At 42.0% G+C, this 21,267-nt stretch overlaps 1 protein-coding gene across 4 annotated transcripts in view; it reads right to left on the bottom strand.

Moving 5' to 3' along the window:
- The window catches only part of phf21ab (PHD finger protein 21Ab), a 31,772-nt gene extending 15,761 nt beyond the window's left edge, over positions 1–16,011 (bottom strand). For 2 of the 4 annotated variants that reach the window (XM_073471872.1, XM_073471873.1), the window contains exons 1-9: positions 15,838–16,011; positions 9,896–9,935; positions 8,636–8,687; positions 8,232–8,321; positions 7,184–7,216; positions 6,931–6,996; positions 2,321–2,473; positions 1,378–1,614; positions 75–167 (exon numbers count right to left, since the gene is read on the bottom strand). In XM_073471872.1, coding sequence (XP_073327973.1) covers positions 75–167; positions 1,378–1,614; positions 2,321–2,473; positions 6,931–6,996; positions 7,184–7,216; positions 8,232–8,321; positions 8,636–8,677 — 714 coding nt within the window. In that variant the 5' untranslated portion in view covers positions 8,678–8,687; positions 9,896–9,935; positions 15,838–16,011. The remainder of the gene's footprint in view (positions 1–74; positions 168–1,377; positions 1,615–2,320; positions 2,474–6,930; positions 6,997–7,183; positions 7,217–8,231; positions 8,322–8,635; positions 8,688–9,895; positions 9,936–15,837) is intronic. The other 2 variants (XM_073471874.1, XM_073471875.1) reach the window with 1 other exon arrangement.
- Between the last annotated feature and the right edge of the window lie 5,256 nt (positions 16,012–21,267).

Here is a 21,267-nt window from a genome sequence, read left to right as displayed (position 1 = left end):
GAGTCACCTCATGTGGGCCACACATACTGGTCTGAGGGGGTTAGGGTTTGGAGGCGGGTCTTACAGGGACGCACCTGTGGCTGAAAGGTGGGACGAGGCGTCAGTCTAGGAGGAGGGACAAACTGAGGAACTTTGATTGGCTGGGCGGTGGTGGTGGTGGCCTGCACCTGAGACAAAACCACAGCAGATGTGGATCTGTGCTGCTGTTACACCGACATGTCTGCTGCCGTTACATCGACATGTCTGCTGCCGTTACACCGACATGTCTGCTGCCGTTACATCTACATGTCTGCTGCCGTTACATCTACATGTCTGCTGCCGTTACACCGACATGTCTGCTGCCGTTACATCTACATGTCTGCTGCCGTTACACCGACATGTCTGCTGCCGTTACACCGACATGTCTGCTGCCGTTACACCGACATGTCTGCTGCCGTTACATCTACATGTCTGCTGCCGTTACATCGACATGTCTGCTGCCGTTACATCTACATGTCTGCTGTCGTTACATCTACATGTCTGCTGCCGTTACATCGACATGTCTGCTGCCGTTACATCTACATGTCTGCTGCCGTTACATCTACATGTCTGCTGCCGTTACACCGACATGTCTGCTGCCGTTACATCGACATGTCTGCTGCCGTTACATCGACATGTCTGCTGCCGTTACATCGACATGTCTGCTGCCGTTACATCGACATGTCTGCTGCCGTTACATCTACATGTCTGCTGCCGTTACACCGACATGTCTGCTGCCGTTACATCGACATGTCTGCTGCCGTTACATCGACATGTCTGCTGCCGTTACATCGACATGTCTGCTGCCGTTACATCGACATGTCTGCTGCCGTTACATCGACATGTCTGCTGATATTTAACCGACATGTCTGCTGATATTTAACAGACATGTCTGCTGATGTTTAACCGACATGTCTGCTGATGTTTAACTGACATGGTTGCTGATATATAGCTGTGTTACATAATCTACGAGTCATCAATCTTCCTTTTATTTCTCAAGGAATTGCGGATGAATTTCGCTGTGATTCCTATTTCTGTGACGAGATCTTTACCAGTCCTCATCTGTTGTTTGACTACTGGTGCTGTCAGCTCAGCTGCTAAAAGGCCACCACTCACGCCACAGCCTGCTCAAGCACTTGATTAGAGAAACATCTTTCACTTAGAGTCGGGACACCTTTCAAGTCTCTAAAACCCCCTGGAGGCAGTTTAAAAACCCACAGGTCAACAGACAGATGTCAAAATGCTTGACTACACTCAGTAACTCTCCTCAGCTCTATAGATGACAACACATACTGTACAATAAGTCAGATTAGAGGAAGGCGCTGATGATGAACAGCAGCCAGAAACAGAGGGTCTTACCACCATGGCGTTCTTGGTTACCAGTCGAACAGGCTCCGAGCTCTGATTGGTCAGCTTGCTGGCCACCTGCAGGTTGATGGGGGCGTTCTGCGAGTCAGGTTTGGTGATAGCTGTGGTTACCATAGCGACAGTGGGCGGGCGTTGTGGCAGGACAGAGCCGGGCAGGGCGGGTGTGGCGGCAGCTTTCAGCACCAGAGGTAGAGTCTTCGTGGTGAGAACCGGCGTGACTGTCAGGGTCTGTTGAGGGAGAATTTAATCCATGAGACCGACAGAGTCGCTCACACTGATGTGATGCAGAACAAACTATTGTAAGTTGTGACTTACTATCGTCAAACCCGCTTCTACTCCTCTAACCTAAACAGGGCTGTGAGCTTGTTGCATCACACGTTTTATTATGAACATAAAATTACATTTTCCATTAAAGAAAGGATACAAAAATGTTAATGTATGCTGTTAATTACAGTTCTTTGAATGAAAAAAATTGAAATCTGCCAAAATTGGAACGGGCAGGTCCAACTGTGAAGTAACTCAGAATCAGTGCATCACATTAGGAAAATTAATAAATTTTCAATTCTAGTGATTTCAGTCTGGATTATGCAGTCTGACTGAACGTCTCAGCTGGTACAGACTTGAGTAATGTGCAAATCGGTTGCCAGGAAACATCTGTAGTGCGATCCAATCTAATGAAAGCCCGTATGTGAACAGGAAGTCAGTACAGCGTCACAAACTGGCCTCTTCTCATGGCGCAGGCTCTTTAAATCTTTTTACATTCAAGAAATATTTTATTTACTCAAACAGTTCACTGCAGTGTAATATTGAATTTACATTCAAAGAGAGAGAGAGAGAGAGAGAGAGAGAGAGAGAGAGAGAGAGAGAGAGAGAGAGAGAGAGAGAGAGAGAGAGAGAGAGTGAGTGAGTGAGTGAGTGAGTGAGTGAGCCCTACCTGCTGCAGTCCTCCAGGTATCTGCTGGCTTTGCAGCAGGTTGGCCGGCTTGATGTCGCCACCTACTGGAGGAGTTTGGACGTGCAGCTGCAGCTTTGCCTCCGGCTCCTGCTTCACCAACAGCTCCTTCCTCAGCTGCTCCACCACCTTTTTCTGCAGGAGCAGAGGAGAGAAGAGGAGAGGAGGTGAAATAAAGACCGACTAAGAGTAAATGTTCACAGCAGCAGCAGGATTTCTGCATCACTTTGTTTTTAAACTCTCAAACTCTTGTTTCTTTTTCTTTTTTTTAAGGAAGTCTGGGGACTTTCTCCACGGGGACAAAGAAGTAGCCTATATTGGTTACTGTTCAGGCTGGTACAGCCATGCTGCCACAAACTGACACTTTTTACAAGGAAACAAACAACTTCATGTTTTCATTTAATGCTGAATTTACAAGAAGGAGACAAGGATTCAGAATTTGTCGTAGCCGTTTCACAAAGCTTGTTAAGTTTCTCCTCAACTCTTAAAATCACTACAAATGTTAAGGGAGTCTGGTGATATTGTGGTTATTAGTTCGTTGGTTGGATCAGTTGAAACAGACAGTGTGTTCACGGCGCCCCCATGTGGTCTACATGACCAGATCTGAAATGCATGCTCAATGTGTCTCATTCACACCTGTACGTAGAGCTGTCCACCTGTGATCAGATCCCACAGGACAGATGTTGGTATCAGGTGTGAACAGCATCACATCTTCACCTCACTAGATTGATTCTACGGCTAATAGACAGCTTCAACAGCTCATACGCTAAAATCCATGTGTCTACATTTCAACTGCTCATCCTGTGGGCTGGGGGTGAAGTAACACCTATCCCAGCATGCACTGGGCAGGTTGCCAGCCCATCAAACAAACACTCCTGTTATGTATTCATATTCAATTATGATATAAATATTACAGTAGCCAAAACAGATTTAGACTTCCTGCTCAACAGAATCAACAACAGGAAGTGAGGCCATCTTTATTCCAAATACATGTACAACATATAGGCTTATAGCTGCGGCTAACTGAATGTTACACTGTTATATAGTTTCATTTTTGTTTTCATTTGTTGGGGACTATTTTCAGCGTTGGATGAATCCACATTTGGTGCTCTGGTCAGTATTTGTGGCAGCAGCATGCCGTGTAAATAAACTCCAGTGTGTGTGTTCATGGTGATGAAGGAACAACAGTGTGGCTCATTGATGTGTTTTTAATGCAGCTCTATGGCACAGAGAAAGAAGACATCTCAGACTGTGATACACACACTGTACTGTTAGCAAACATGAGATTTATTGACAAGAAGAAAAATATAGACTATCAGCAGACTGACACTGTACTGTCAAAAAAAAAACAGCTTACTGAGTTTCCTAGTTGCAGGAATAAATCATAAAACATAGACAGAGGCAGAGGACACTCTGTACTGCTGCAGCTGGTCCAGTCTCTGATGTTACTACATGAACACATGCCCATACTCTGCAGCACTGACAAATCTATACTGTTAGACGTGCAGAACTGCAGTCTCACACATCGTGACAAGACAAACACAACGCAGGCCTGAGCATGTGACAAACCCACAGCAGGAGAAACTCATCAGTGACTCTTTGTAAAGGTCAATAATCAATAATTGTTGCAGCTGTAACACTCAGCCCTGCTACACTCCCTGCTCGGATCTGATTGGCTGCCACAGTAACTCATTGTGAGACTGCAGAGATTAACAGAAGAAGAAACGGGACCACAGTACACGTTGTAATGTAGAGTACAGAAGCAGAGGGTCACACACACACACAAAGCCGTCGCTGACGTATGAATTCAGGACTAAAAGATAAAGCACATCTGTTGCTTAGCAACACTTGACTCTTGAGCAGCAACTTAATGCAGCGACACAAAATCATAAAGAGAAACCAGACTGAGAAGTGCCCCGTCGGCCCTTACAGAGAGCAGTTTGACCTGCAGCCTGCAGTTAATAACGTGCACGACTGTATCTGCTGCTGAGGGACCTTTTATCACTCAGCATGAGGCTGTTGAATCCCTGACTGCTCTCATCAGCTGGTGTTTTAAAGGATCAGTTCACCAGAATCACAACATTTTCTATATAGCCTTTGGTGTCATCTCACCATGCAGTTAGTTTAAGTTTCATTTGCCAAAACGTTCTCTTATATTCCTAAAGGATAGGTCCACACCGACAGTCAGGCTCAGCCATCATCTCCTCCTGATGATATAAAGTCAGGCTCAGCCATCATCTCCTCCTGATGATATAAAGTCAGGCTCAGCCATCATCTCCTCCTGATGATATAAAGTCAGGCTCAGTCATCATCTCCTCCTGATGATATAAAGTCAGGCTCAGCCATCATCTCCTCCTGATGATATAAAGTCAGGCTCAGTCATCATCTCCTCCTGATGATATAAAGTCAGGCTCAGCCATCATCTCCTCCTGATGATATAAAGTCAGGCTCAGCCATCATCTCCTCCTGATGATATAAAGTCAGGCTCAGCCATCATCAGATGTCTCATACAGCTCGTCTGCTGTGATCCAAACCTCCAGAAGCCCGAGATCACAAACTGATCTGAAAAGACGTTATTTACACCCTGGATGTGCCGTCCAGCTACAGTGAAGATTTCAGCCTAGAAAAGGGTTTAAATAACGTCTTTTCAGATCAGTTTGGGATCTTATAAAAAAGTACAAGCACTCCAAAAAGCAACTTAATTACAGTAATTTGAGAAGCTGTAATTAGTTACTTCCACAGAGCCATACTAAGGAAACCATGTCACTCTCTTTGCCGTACATTACGACTGCTATTCAACTTTTATACACATTTACTGACGGACACATACTCGTTGCTCTCTGGCTCAGTGGCCAAGAGGTGAGAGCTCATGTCCAAACACTGGACTTGGTGCTGGTGAGGCAGTGAAGGGCCATGAGCACATTCTGGCTTCATATTCAATCCAATGATGTCTGTGTGTTGGTGAGAAGATAGTCAGGAGCGAGTACTGTCGAGTCAAAACTACAAGTGATTGTCATTTTCCTTCTCAGTGATGAAGGCATTCAACCATTATTCACCTGCTTGCATCTCATTTGCATGTTAACATCACCTGACTGACCTGACAGTCAGAGCAGTGTGTGAGTGTGTTCAGGGTCGCAGTGATTGTCTGAAAACACCTTGAATTGTTATGTAAGCAGTCCAGGAGCACAAATACAAAGCCAGCTTTCTATATTTACTGATAATCTGCTTCATGTATTCTCAGCAAATTTTCAAACAACATTCAGAGACATCCGCTCGCTTCTCTACACCTTATAAATCCCATTAGTGTTCCTCAATTAGCTTTAAAAGCACTGATTCTTATTCTACAGCCAGTCACTCTAATTCTTCACCTATCTGGAGACAGCAGTGTATTACTGGAAGACATGAAAACAAACAGTGTAAAAAATGTGGGGACGAGATAAAAATAGGAAGCTCGCTGAAGTTAAATAAAGACAAAAAAACACAAGAGAAGAGTGCAAATCAAAAGAGCCTTGAGAACATGTTCATGTGTTGGTGCTGAAACTGTGTGGACTGAACATCGTGGTGAGCTCAGTTAAAACAATACTACGCTGCAGTACATGCCCATAAGTACGTTTAAAGCATCATCAGTCGGGGGCACGGCCCTCTGGAGTCTGACTGGCCACCTCTGGACTGTTGGTTTAACCGGACCTGCACGTTACACAACCGGCAGCCCCTGAGCCTCTTTATGAAGTGACTGTTAATACTTCTTGCTGGACAGTCAATCAATTTCGATTCCTATTTATTTGACCTCACTAATTAATGTCTTTTCTTTCTCCATCCTCATGTCATTTGGTCTTATTCTTATTTTATCTGCCTAGTCTGGTTTTACTTCCTTCAGTAAAGGTCACGACACACTGGGGGCATTTTTTCATGTGATTAATTTGCATGTCATTATTTCTTTTGAGCTGTTGTTTTTGTCAGAAGTACTTTCACACAAAGGTGAACACAACACAGCAAAAAAGCGACATCCGGTGTTTTCTAAGCTCTCGCACCACTAATGAAGGCATCAACCAAAATTGTTGAGCAAAACTGAAGTCACAACGCAAATCATGACAACTGTGTTCCTGTTGAGTGTTTACCTTCGTCCTCGCCCTGTGTGATATGTCAAAGGACATAAAACAATAAAGACAACATGACAAAGCTGACCACATTTTGGATTTATGAAGCTGTGAGAGTTTATATCCAGTTAACCTGCAGTGCAAAAAAGAAAAGCACAAGAGGAGATATGACTCTGACAGATAAACTGTGTTTCTTCTCCTCCATCACTTACACTGAAATTACTTTAAGAAGAGAAATCTTTGTGGTAAAAATGGACAATTGATCCCATCAACCAATAACCTCTCCGCTGTGTGAATGTGTATACGAGTTAAACTTAAAAAAATGTGGGCCTATCCTTTAAACCAGCCATTTCCTCATTTCACCTTCCTCAGCTGCTGCAGACAAATCTCTGCTGAGCGCCTCATTAAGAGAAACACCTTGAAAACCAGCTTTGTGTGTGTGTGTGTGTGTGTGTGCGTGTGCGTGTGTGTGCGTGTGTGTTAATAATAACGTACCTGTTTTTCACTGAGCGCTGTGATCTTCGCTTGAAGTTCGTGGAGCTGCTTCTTCAGATCTGCGTTCTGAAAACAGGAGTGAGTTAGTCGGCGCCAGAACAGATTCATGTAGAACTTTAAAAAGCCGAGTCTCATTCGGATCAGACCGTCTGCTGAGGAAACCAACATGATCCTTCGATGTAAATTGTGCGTGAGAAGGTATAGTCATTAATACATCTATGATTTCAGTCACACAAACACCTGCTGGGTTTACCTGAGGGTCCTGCTTCATCTGGGCAACCAGTTTCTGCAGAAGAAGACGAGAGAGTCAGAAAAATACAGATCATAGTGACACCTGCTGGCCAAAGCTAGGAACTACAACACATTAACACATACAGTAAACGATCTGAAAGCTAAAGCTAGAAATAACACGTGTGAAGGACTCGTCAGAGCAGGAGGGTCCGTCTGCAGGACTATAACTATCACATTCTCCAACATGAACACATCTTTATTGTTGCCAACATTGGAACATTATTTTAGTTTGATATTATTGTTGGTATTTTATTTCATTTTCATTTGGTATTTTACTTTTGTATCTCTGTCTGATTAAATTTTCCTCATTGCCTCCAGAAATGTTTTAATTCTGTTTTTTTCATCAAGATCCATGAATTATTCCCTGAGAAATTAAACAGGAAAAGGCTCCATCTCACAATGATAAAGACAGCGAGAAAGAAATTCCTGGATCTGTCCCTTTTATCTGGATCCACACCAAAAGTTAAAGGGGTCTATTCTGGGCTGAGGCTCGTCCTCCATCTGAGATGGTGGAAAACCATTCAGTAGTTTTTGTGTTATCTTGCAAACCAGCCATCGGACACGGGTACAAAAACAGAGGTACTGACCTACAAACCTGAGCTTTAAAGTAACTTCAGATTTCATTCTTATTTTCTTCTCTTATTCGCAAAGAAGTCAAACAGAAGAGGTGCTACTGTCAACGCTCTCAGAAACAAAGAGAGAAACATTTTAGATTTTGTTTTTATCTGTAAGTTCATTTCCTGGAGGCAGTAATGTGTCCAAATGTGTTATTTATGTAGTTTTCTCTTGCTCTCCTTCTTTTTATTGAATTTCCTGTTTGTATTGTTTTTATCTTTATCTAATATCAATGTGTTCGTATATGATCGCTGGTCTTATTTAAATGTTCTTCTTCTATGCGTTTTATGAAACATGCTGGTGTGACAATAAAGTTGTTTTTTTTATACTATGTGTTTCCTAAATGGACTAACTCTCCTAACCCACTGACCCAGTAACCTGGAAACAAAGCGTACCTGATGGATCTGGATCTCCACCTTCAGAGCCTCCTGTAACGTCTGTAATTCCATCATGGATCCAGTCAGTCTGCCAGCCGATCGATCAGCCTGCGCACACACACACACACACACACACACACACACACACACACACACACACGGTTCAACACAAATCCTCAGGCTGGGGTCCCGGCTGTTGTCATAGCAACACAAGGTACAGCCGTAGAAGGACTTCCTGTGTGATGCTGACAGTAATACTTCCCCTCAAGGTCAAACAAGGTCACAGGAGGTCCGACCGCCGCATCATCACAAACACAACACCACATCAACTTTTGGTCCAAACTGACTCGAGCTGTGTATTTTCCCTCAGTGTTGTAAAGAGTAAATACACGACATTCATTACAGTAATCAGTAACTTTTACCTTAACACCGTCTCCAGTAGGAAAACCATCCAACTGAAGCATTAAAGTGCCGCTGAAACAAAACAAACCACAAAAACATTTAAATTAAATTCACTGAACACAGCCTTTATCATTAAACTGTTGTTAGGCTTCTTACATGTAACTTCACTCCCATAGGAGAGCTGTAAACAGTGAAAGTTGCTGTATGAACTAAACAGGTTGGAAATGATTTTGATAATTATGACGTCATCATACATTATCAAACGCTATCGTGTTACAAGTAACTTAACTCCATTATTAAAGCACATTTAAAGTAACTTATTGTCCTGAAACAAGTTACATGAGGTGAATATTTCTGATTTATTACATTAGTTGTTTGTTGTACTAAAACAAGTTACATTAAGTGGGACAAACTAATTACAATAAAGGTGAAAAGATGCAGATTGTTACTGAGTTTGTCTTTACTTAATTAAAAAAAGTAAAACACATTATATGTAACTTTTATTACCAATTTAAATAAGTTCCACATATTGTACCAACAGGTGAATGAGCACTTAAATAAAATGGGTTTTGAGTTATTTCAATTCTTTATTGTTCAATTACTGCATTATTACTGACTTATTACTGACAGTGTTGATTTAACACACATTATTGGATCTATATGTATTGTTAGTTAATCAACCATATTATTACTTTAAATTAAAACACTGTAATACTGTTATCATCTGAAACATTTAAATTTAATAAAATGTGAATGTGTCTTATAAACAAAATGTAAAATTATTGCAGGTTACTTTAATATTGTTGGATTATTTCCTTATTACTGACTTTACACAGTGTACGTGTATCTGTAACGAAGTTCAAACACATATTTGTGAATTTATTCAACGAAACAGTTGATTTGTGTCTTTACCAACAAAAATGTCTGTAAAACCAAAAAGGTTGACAATAACTTAACTTTCTTCTTCTTATTATTATTAAACTTGAACATGAAGAAGTGGATTTAACTGATGTTTATTTACAGGTTTTATCTTGAAAAGTAGTTTCAGTAAAAAAAGTTTGAATGTAACTTCACTAGAGGTAGATTAAATATAATTCATTATTAAATGTATGTCATGATGATTTGGTATTTAGCGCAGCCAATCACTTTATTGTTATCAACCTAAAACAGGTTCAGTGTAACTTGATGATTACCATGAAGTGATTACTATGACTGAAGTTACATGTAACTTTTAATTCTCTGATTGTTATTGCGAGACTACGTCAGGTGACAGGACTCACCACCTGGCTGTGGGACTGGACTCCACCCCTCAGCGCTGCCCTGTAAAACACAACAAACACACACTGTTACACACAGAGCCGGTCAGAAGAAATTATAACGAGAAAACATTTAAGAGCACAAAACTACAAAAAATATTTATCTTCAGCTCTTCTGTACCAAACATTTATTTCTTTTACACAAATTCTGATTCTATAAAAGTGTTTTTATGCAAATATTAACTAAATCAGACGTTTTCTTTCTGTGATACTCAACTCTCCTCCTCTACTACTCTACTCAAGTTTGTATGTATGTCTTTTCTGTGTTTTTAAAATCAGTGTGGGTCGATGAGGATGTGAGTGCAGTGTGGAGAAATAATCTGAGCCTTGAACTCAACTGTCAGGAGTCTCCTCAGTATTCCTGGACGGCATCGTTAACAAATATTTATATCAGAGCTGCAACAATTAATTAATCAATGGACACAAAATGAATTTATTATTTTAAAATTATTTTATCTTATTTGCACACACATTGGATTGAATGAAATCCAGATAATGAATAAATAAGAGTTGTGTCAGGAGAGTCCAAGAAGCCATCAGACTTACACAACGACGCCCCAACAGCAAAAATAATTTAACATAATTTGGGAAAATGCGACAGCACAACACAAAGAAAAAAACAGGCAGCGCACACAATAAGCAGAAAACTAACAATCTAACAACAACAGAGAAAGAGAAATCAAAACTGAACTCAATGATTTTACTCACTCATGATGTTCCTGTTGAGTCAGTGCACTACAGCCTGGTTTATTTTCTATAAAGACTAAATCTACATTATAACTTCTCTACTGTCTTTTACGGACACTTGAGTGTCCCTGCGTGGGTTCAGTAAAGGTGATCTAATATTAAATATGCCACCTATAGAAACACCTCAACCAAAGTCAGTGTGACTCAGTGATGACGCCTCTACATGTACATCAACAGGATCACTTCCATAAAAACTACAACATTTGCCTCTGAAACGTATTTATCTCTTAAAATGTAATTGTAGAACTACAGAGAGATATCAGTATTGTACATATTAGTACTTTGCTTCTTTCAAAGTATAATAAACTCCTAAAATGTGATCCCTAAACAAAGTCATAACTAACAAACTGTGGATGAAGCAGTCAGACTTTAAACCACCAGCCTGATGTTTCATAAAGAGACCTTTAACTCTTCTGATACATGAGAGAACTTTACTGTTCGTGCTTCTGTGTGTCTGAAACATACGAGGATAAATATAGAAACACTCAAGTAAAGTACTGAGTAGTTGAGTAACTGTTCAGAGTCCCATTCCACCATTGAACGCTGACACAACACTGGGTCATCTTGGGCTTGTTCTGACCTGCTGTTATATCACTGCTGGTTGCACTATACTAAACTTATTTTTAATCATTTTGACAAGTTTGGCCTTCAAACTGTCGCTTATTTACTGGTTACAATCATCCTTTTCTTCAAAGTACTAAATATATTTACTGATAGATAAAACTGTTCAATCAGAAACATCACACGTATCAAATATCCATCATCTTTACGCCCATCAGTGGGTAAAAAGGTTCAATATCCTTTTCTCGATATAAATAAACAAATTCATCTTTCAAAACACAGCATACTCAAACCTCTTGTGACACTGACGCTGATATCATTGACCGATCTGGGCCTCTCACAGATGCATCATGTTGGCCGATACGTGCTGATGTGAAAACTCTTCTTAAAAAGAGTTCGGGATAACTTGAGAGTTATTAAATTTCCAGACGCTCAGTCAGTTTCAGTACACTGATGTCATTTTAGACAATAAAGTTAACTGTTAAACTCTAAAATAAAGTGTTTAATGACCACATTTGAGGGATCACTGTAAAAAATGTGTGTTTATCGGCCGATATATGGATATCAAAATATTTTGCTTCATAATGTCAGTATCGGCCCAAAAAATCAAGTATCGGTCGTGCTACACTTAACATTTACTAATAAACCAAACTAATTTCAAAGTCCATTTGTGTTTAACTTAACACATCCATCCATGACTCATCTACAGATTCCTGAACAGATATAATCCAGGAGACTCCTCTTTAAACTTGACTGACACGGATTTACTATCAAACATACAGCAGCTCTTGTTAATCCTCAAGTGACCCCTGAACATAACACATTAATTAACATAATTAATTGGCTTTCCTTACACAACAAACAGTGGCTGCTTCATTTATAGTTAAATCAAAGTATTGTTAAAGACAAAACTTGGTTGTACACAATGTGTTAATTCTCTTGTTAATTAATTAGACTTCATTTTCGCAGCGTGCGGTGTTCAGATACTCCGCCTCTCTTCATGTGGAGGTATTTCTGTTATCTGTGGGGACGTCCCACTCGAGTCCTTTAACACTGAGTGACCGCCGATAGCAGGTCTGAACCTTAATATACTGAATATTTAGCTCAGTGTTGATTAAATATGTATCTGGCACCAGGGTGCATAAATGACTTTTATATCCAACAGCTAGTGAATGTTTACATTTTACCAGCCACTCAATAGTTTCCCATATTTTTCTAGTCGTCTAAATCTGACATTATTTTCACGTCACTTGATCCAAATACTGAAGTCCTGATTCAGAACTATAAAGCTGATCATCTTTAATTATTGATACAAGAAGCGATCAGCTCGAGAGGAGACATCTCACTCTGCTGGAGTTGTGTGGACTACAGAAACACTCAGTCCGCTCTGACTGTACAGAGTGAGGCTTCTTGTACCTTGTAACAATCTTTGATGACAGCAGCTGGCAGCCCGCCATGAAAAATCATGTAAATATGATTTTTTGAAAATGTAAACTAGGAAAGTGAAGACTTCAGTTTTCATCATTACATTAACTCAAGTACCGAAGTCATAATGCAAAAAAGTGGTACTTTCACTGAGCAGTGAAACTTCACTCTTTTACTTCATTTTAATATAAAAAGATTATATATAATATAAATATTATGATTTTGTCTTTTTCAAAGTATATTATGGTCCTCAAATTAGATCACTACCAAAAGCTGAATCTACCAAAAACTACATGACCAAATAGTCGAGCGTTAAACAAGAAGTTCGCATGTGAAAGCAGCTTACTACGACCCATATTTACGTGTCTTGTCGCTGACAATTCGCCTTCTTGGTCGTTTAGTTACGAGGACGTGTCGGCTTTAAACCGCCTCACTATTCCAGCGCTCGAAAGAAAGATTCTTAATCTGAACTTCTGGTTAAATAAAACAAATGAGTAGATTTGACTATTTATACTTCGATGCTTTAACACGAGTCGTTAGCTGGTGCATGTGCTCGAGGTTTTATACTGTAAGTTTCCTCCCAACTTGTTTTTACATCAACTTATTGTCCTGTAGTTCAGCTGCTGCTACAGACGTCCTGCTAACGCTTCAGTTCAGCTTTATAACACATGGTTATAACGTGTTACACACTATTCTAATGTAGTTTTAAGCAGATTAATTTACAGTATTTGTCAGCGATTTTACGTCTCCTTCGAAGACATATTTTATATGATTACAGTTGTGTTTTACTTTATTGACAATTATTATCTGTTAACAGCAAACACAGTTCACAGGAGTTCTAGTTAACAAAGACAAATACTGCATATAACTACATTACAGTCTGTTACTGAGCATTTATTACATGTTTATATACTGAGGATTAGTGAGGGGATTAAAGTAAAGTGGTACCAACTTTCCAGCAGTCAAAGTACATAAGTACCAGCTTCTTGTACTTAAAGTATCAGCAGGAATAGTACGTAAGTATTATCAGCTTCATGCAGTTAAAGTAAAAGTAATAAAAGTACATAAAGTATTATCCATTTAATGTAGTTACAGTATTAGTATTAAACGTACAGAAGTAAGCGTCACATAGTAAAGTAGAGCAGTATTCATGCAGTATAAGTACGTACTGTGCAGTAAACACTATTTCTATATAACACTGATTACTGACACTGATGGATCGATGTCAGAGCAGCGTGTTACGGCTGGAGCTGCTGCAGGTGGAGACACTTTGAACTACTTTACACACAGTTAGAGTTCAGCCCGGTGGCTCCCCGCCTGCGGGCCGGGCCGGGCCGGGCCGGGCCCCTCCACAGGGTCAGCACAGACATCTGAGGGGTCGTCACGAGATTAATGGGAGAGAAGGAAAGCCAAAGTGCTGATACAAACCCACTGTGTTATCAGGGACTCTGCTGACTTTTGGTAAAGTATTGGATACTTTCAGCTTTAGACAATTATTTAAAATGTGTTAAAAAATGTATTGAAACCTTCTGAGGCCCGGGGCTAGCTGGTTAGCATGTAGATATCAGTGGATACCTCTGCAACACCTGCAGCATTTAGTCTTTGACTGTCTGTGGATCTGCTGAAGAAATGTTAATGAGCAGAGAAAGATCCTCATTGGCTGATTAAATAAACAAACTCTTTGTTTTCATGACTGAATAAACAAACTGACCTTAAAGGACAACACAGTTGATGCTGTGTGACTTTGTTTATGTGGCGGACCCTGCCACCTCTCCAGCTTCACTGTGAGCAGCTGGTTTCCTCACTGATGGACAGAACATGTTCCTGAGTTTGTGTTATGACTCATTAATATTGTACAGACTGATATTATAGTCTGCAGCACACGGCTCCTTTGATCTCTCATCACTTCACACTTTATGAGTAACTGCAGCAGTGAAAGTTAAAGTCCAACATCTCAACGGAAGCAGCGGAAAACTGAAATGTTGGAGTATAAGTACCTCAAAGTTGTACTTCAGTGCAGTACTTTGGGTCAAAGTACTTCCTGACCAGAGAAACCGAATCAAACTGCAGCCATGTGTAAACACCGACAGGTCCGGTCCGGTTACATCATGAGCCCGACCTCCATCACCGACACCAGGCAGCCGGGCCGCCCCCGGTGCTCCGGAGCCCCGCGGCCCGGCACCGCGGACCCGCCCCCGGTGCTCCGGAGCCCCGCGGCCCGGCACCGCGGACCCGCCCCCGGTGCTCCGGAGCCCCGCGGCCCGGCACCGTGGACCCGCCCCCGGTGCTCCGGAGCCCCGCGGCCCGGCACCGCGGACCCGCCGCCGGTTAATGGGAGTAATTGCTCCCCGGGTGGGACACGAAGTTGTCCGGATAAACTTCCATCAGCACCACACGCCGCTGCAGAGGCCCCGAAAAACCCAGAAATGAAGCTAAAATGGAGGTTTGAGGCTGAGAGCGGCTGCTGCGGAGTCCAGAGCCCGGAAAGTGTTTTTGTTCCGGCGGAGAAATTAATGTTTTATAACCGTCTTATTAAGCCACCATGGCCGTCTGGATGCTCGTATAAATTCATCGGGCTGCCTCGGCTCGTCCTCTCAACACGGCCAACTATCGTGTCCGACCGGATCCTCGGCACCGAAATGTTTTTCACTGTTAGTAAAAACCATCCGAACCGAGCCTCGCCGCCGACATTGCTCCGTCTGAGGCTGCGAGATGTTGCCGAGAACAAGTGGATCGTTAGCTGTAGCCGCTAATGCTAACAGCTAGCTGCGGGGCTAACGAGCAGCGCGCTGATAACTTACATCAAACACAAATAATCAGCTCGTTAGCGGCGCTGCGAGACGAACCGGCCGCGGACACGAACCCGCCCGCACCGGGAACAGTCCCACAAGACGCCATCTTTCACAATTCTGACACCGAGCAGGCGTCGCTGGGTCCAAGTTATCTCGGCCCCTTGTCCTCCAGAATATCAACTCCTAGAATAAGAAACACACCAGCTAAACACACAGAAACACAGAGGAACACGGCAGAACCGGACCAGCACCGGCTGCAGCCCGCACACCTGCTCGCACACAGCGGCCCACACACGGACACGGCACCGAGCTGAGCACAGGTGAAGTTTGACAACAGAGAAAATTAAAGTTATGAAATTAAAAAGCCCAATGTGCACTTACTCAGCAGCAGTCCTCCTCCAGATTAATTAAATATATATCTATAAGAAGCCGATCCACGGTGGAATAACAGCAGAGAACCGGTCCGGCCCACTCCTTCCCGCAGAGCTTTATTTTGTTGCTGTATTTTATATTTAGTTTTGGTAAATTTGTGTAAAAACAGAGAAACTGAAGCTACAAAACAAGAAGAACTCTTCTTCAATCTCATTCAGCTCAGCCGCAGCACAGCACAGATCCCTGCGCCGCGGAGCTGGAGGAAGGGGCACGAAAACTACGTACCCGTCCCGCTGGACCGCGTCAATCCGCGACAAAGCGGTGGATATTTGTTCGTGTTGTTGTTAAAGTTCGTTAAATCGAACCGATCAGCGGCGCGACGCGCGCAGAAAATGTGTTCGCAAAGCGGACTACTTTTTGTGTCGGTGCGGCGAATTTATTTCACTTTGCCTAAGGAACGGCGGTGCTGCGGCTCCCATTGCCTAGGGAAAAAACCCGGATGTAAACTCAGTGAAACTCTATGGAGAGAAAGTGGGCACACACACACGCACACACACACGCACACACACGCCATGAAACTCAGCAGAGGAGCGGAGCAGTTTGTTGTGTTTTCTTCTCTGCTCTCCTTCTCGGTACCGGGACCGGGACCGGTCCGTCCGCCCTCAGTCCGCCGCTGCTCAGGCTCCATGTTGGGCCGCTGGCTGCAGGAGCTGCCGCACTGTTGCACTTGGAGCAGGAGGAGCAGGAGGAGCAGGAGCAGGAGGAGGACAGGTGACACGGCCTGTTCTCTGCTGCCTCAGTGGCTTCAGGGTGTCTGACCTGATGAAGTGGTGGAATGTAACTGAGTACAAATAAAATCTATTACTGTATCTGGACAGGCTCTCTTTTAGTCACCAGTCACAGCAATGGAAGATTAATCCATGTTCGTGTCAGCGCTCACTTGTTCGCTGTATAAATGTCAGCACTGGTTTAACAGCTGCAGGCCTGAGCTCTTCTGTTTCATCCCCATTTACACTCATAATAGTAACAATAATAATAATAATAATAATAATAATAATAATAATAATACACTTTATTTATACAGCACCTAGAGTTTACAGAGTACTTTGACAAACAAGGCAAGTTTTTTTTGTTTAGCACAATTCAGACACGAGGCAACTCAAAGTGCTCATAGCGACATACAATTACATTAAAATACATTAAAAATTACATTAAAATACATGAAAAACAAGTTAAGAGATAGGAAAGTAAGCATAATAGAAAAGGTTTAAAAGAGACAAGACTAGAAAATAAAAGTCAGCGTGCAGCTCAAAGCCTTAAAGTGCTTCAGTGACAGGCTGTGAAGCAGAAAGGTCTTCAGACTGGATCTAAAGAGGTGAGCCGGGGGGACCTGCAGGGTTCTGGGAGTTTGTTCCAGATGTTCGGTTCATAATAACTGAACGCTGCTTCTCCATGTTTAGTTTGACTCTTGGGACTGAGAGCAGACCTGAACCTGACGACCTCAGAGGTCCGGACGGATCAGAACGTAGCAGCAGATCAGAAACCATCCAGGTCTATAAACCAACAGCAGGAGTTTTAGGTCTCTTCTTTGGCAGACAGGAAGCCCGTGTACAGATCTGAGAACTGTGATGTGATCTACTTTCTTGGTCCTTGTTGGGACTCGAGCAGCAGCGTTCTGAAACGAGCAAAAGCAGGAAGCTCAGGAAGACAATATTACAGAATAAACAGTCAACAGTCGAGCCAAACACAAGGAAGCCTCGTCTGAGGTGAGTTAAACAAGACGGCAGAACAGAAAATGTAAAAACACAAATATGAGTCATTACAAGTACGAGTACAGACATAATCACAGGGAAGAGGGAGTGCAAGTAAAGAGATTAACCAAAGATCAGACAAAAAGACAGCAGTAAAAAGAATAAAGGACAATAAATACATTAAAAATAACAAAAGCGGTAAAAGAAGACGACATCACAGAGGAATTAAAAACAGGTAAATAGACTGAGAACAGTAAAAAGAATAAAAAGATAGAAAGATGAAAAGTCAGTTTATAAGAGCGACTTCACATCAGCACATCTGTAAAATGGGTTTAATGAGTGATTTGAAAGAAGTTACTGCTTCATCTCTGATATCACTGTTTTATTAATCACATTGTTCCTTCTTCAATAAACTCAGCTGAACTAAACGCTCTGAACATTAAAAGCTGGTGGGTTTGAAAGCTAAACCTGAGTATACTTGAGTCAAAGTAAAGATATCCAGTTAATATATCACCCACATGAGTAGTACTAGAGTCAAAGTCTCAAAGTATCTGATATTAAATGTAATTAAGTATCAACACTACAAGTAAGAGTACATTATACATATATTTACTGTATTCTGTCAACAATGGGTAAACCAAAAAACATTTTTCTGATTTTCAGACTTAATTTAAAAATGTTCCGCTTTGGCTCTGATTCATCCTCCAGTCTGCAAAGTAACTAGTAACTAAAGTTACCAATTAAAGGTGCAATATGTAAGAAGTGGCCAGCCGCTGTAGTCATACTCAAAACAAACAGGGGTCAGCATGTCACCGGAGTAACAGCTAACTGCTGCTAACTTTAGCTGCTGTTAGCTAGTTAGCTTAGTTAGCAGAACATCTAGTGGTCCGGACTGGGAGGTCGGAGTGTTTACAATGTTAGCACTGTGCTAACTGTTAGCATGCTAACTTCAGTAAATATCTCTGCAACACAACACACAGACATCAGAATGAAAAAACATTCCCTCACAGTGTAATTAAAATTCTGACATATTGCACCTTTAATCGCAGCGAGTAAAAAGTTAAATATTTGCCTCCAGAGTGCAGCAGCAGCAGAATGAAGTAGCAGAGAACGGAGATACTAAAGTAAAGTACCTCAAAACTGTACTTAAGTACAAAACTCGAGTAAATGTACTCAGTTACATTCCGGCTCTGTGTGGATGTGAGGAGGAGGCACACTGACTGGACCGAACTGACTGGACCGAACTGAACGGACCGAACTGACTGGACAGAACTAAATGGACCGACACTGTTTCCTTCACCAGGCGACCTGATCTTGTGTCACCGTTCACGCCTGCCTCAGCGTGACGTCGTTCCCCTCACACATAAAAACACACTTTGAGGTGAGTTGTGGGCAGAAACATAAAGTCAATGTGAAATGAACAATAACAGACGTGTTGTCGTCGACATGTGAGGCTGGAGTCCGCTGCAGTCGTCACATCCTGTTAATTCACAGCCGGATGAGTCAGGCTGTGAACTGCACGCATGATGTAATATCAGATTCATGACAGCATGTTTTCACTCGTGCCACCTGATCAGACCTTCAGTCAGGACTGAGTGGATGTGTGAAGTGGCTTTGAGCTCCAGTCGAGTCAGAAGTTTTCACATTTGGAGTCAGACGTATTCACGTTCCTCTCCTGGAAAACATGCCAGGTCTCATGTCAGTGAGGAACACGGTGCTTTATTTAAGAACGTGAGCGTTAGAATAATTACACAGAGAAAGATTTACTTCATGTTTTATTCCTGTCATGGTGTTTCCAGTGGGTCAGAGGTTTACACACTCTTTGTAGCATCACCTTTAAAGGAAATAAAAAGGTCAGGGCTTTGTGACGGGACACAACCTCCACTTTGTTGTCATTAACAAATGTTCCTACAGATTGAGAAGTATGCATGAGGTCTGTTTCCATATGGAGGACCCATTTGCGACCAAGCTTTAACTTCCTGGCTGAAGTCTTGAGATGTTGCTTTAATATATCCTCTTTATTTCCCTCCTCACGATGCCAAGTGTTCTGTGCAGCAGTCCGTTCTGTAAAACACATCCACAGGTACGTCAGTCTTCTAAAGCCTTGATACATTCTTCCTGAATTTCCAGGTTGTTTAAAGAAGCCGTCAATTTATTGAATTTGTATGTAAACTTGTGATTTTGTGAATTATAATCTGTCTGTAAACAATTGCTGGAAACTTGACTGGTGTCGTGCACGGAGCAGAGCTCGGTATCTGTGACTTCATAGTGTTGGTATACTGCTGAGCTCAGCTACAGGCTGCCTCCACTTCACTTCAGTATTTACAGTTTTTGCTACTTTGCACTTCTACTCCACATCTCACAGGGAAATATGGTGCTTGTTACTCAACTACATCTATTAGCCAACAGTAGTCACTTTGCAGATTCAGGTTTAATACAATCACTAATAAGATAAGATGTTTTTCATCATAGATTTAGCTACACAGCACACTGAAGTCATCTAAATCAGCTCCACTCTGTAACATTAAAGGGATGAATGTACTTGCAGGACTTTAACATTTGTAACAGAGTATTTCTACTCTGGTATTAGGCAGACTACTACTCAAGTAAAATACAAGTACCTCAAAATCTTACTTAAGTACAGTACTTGAGTAAATGTACTTATTTACATTCCATCACTGATGCTAACATCAGCATGCTAACCTTCCAACAATAAACAATGCTAACATGCTGATGTTTACCACGTTCACCATCTTAGTTTAGCATGTTAGCATGCTAACATTAGCTCTAAATATGGTAACACTTCATTCAACCACAAGGTTCACACATTTCATGGGAAGTAGGTGGAAATTATCGTGTAACTTATTTGAAATAGTTTGAAAAAGTACTTCAGTTTAATGACCTGCTGCAGATTATTATTACTGTTAAATATAACGGGGTCATTTTCGATACATTTGGAGGTCATTCGGGGTCGTGTCTACATGTCTTAAAGATGTGGTGTTGTTGGTAGTTACCAGCTACTCACCATGAAACCTGCAGACCTGTACAGAGTGCAGCTGAGGCTGATGTGAACTCTTCAGATCTGCAGGTGTTTGGTCAGAAACCAAAGTAGTGAACACATTAACATGTTGACCTGATGATGGCGCTACATGACGTCATCACCACAGTTATCACAGTTCCTCCTGAGGGGAACATGACCATCACAGAGGTGTCATATATTTAGTTCTGATGAAGAAAATATATTTCCGTGGTTGGTTGATGAAGCAGCTCCTCTGATCTGCTCTGTGGTTTCTCCAGAGGAGCTGCTGCACTTTTAAAATGTTCTCTCAGTGCTTTGAGCACAACCACCAGCATCTCATCCACCTGTGTTGTATTTGGGTGGAGACAGATGTCTCCTGTGATGACCTGCTGTTTTCATTCAGCACTGCCTGGTCCTGAGCAGGACGTTGATCAGAGCCTCATGGTGACACCTGGGTCAGGTGTTCCAGCCTGTTGCTCCTCCTCCCTGTTGTGTCCTTTGTTCTCTGATGCACCTCACAACGTGCTCACACTCCCTCCCCCCTCCTCATCACTGTAGGGAAGTGAGATAACGTGTCCATCAGAGGTTCAGAGCTTATTGATCACATGTGAAACATCCTGCAGTACTCACAGATTTGAGTTTGGACACAATGACTGAAGGTAACCACTA

This window comes from Pagrus major, chromosome 8 (genome assembly GCF_040436345.1).
Source record: "Pagrus major chromosome 8, Pma_NU_1.0".
Taxonomy (NCBI): Eukaryota; Metazoa; Chordata; class Actinopteri; order Spariformes; family Sparidae; genus Pagrus; species Pagrus major.
This window is presented reverse-complemented; position numbering and strand designations above follow the sequence as displayed.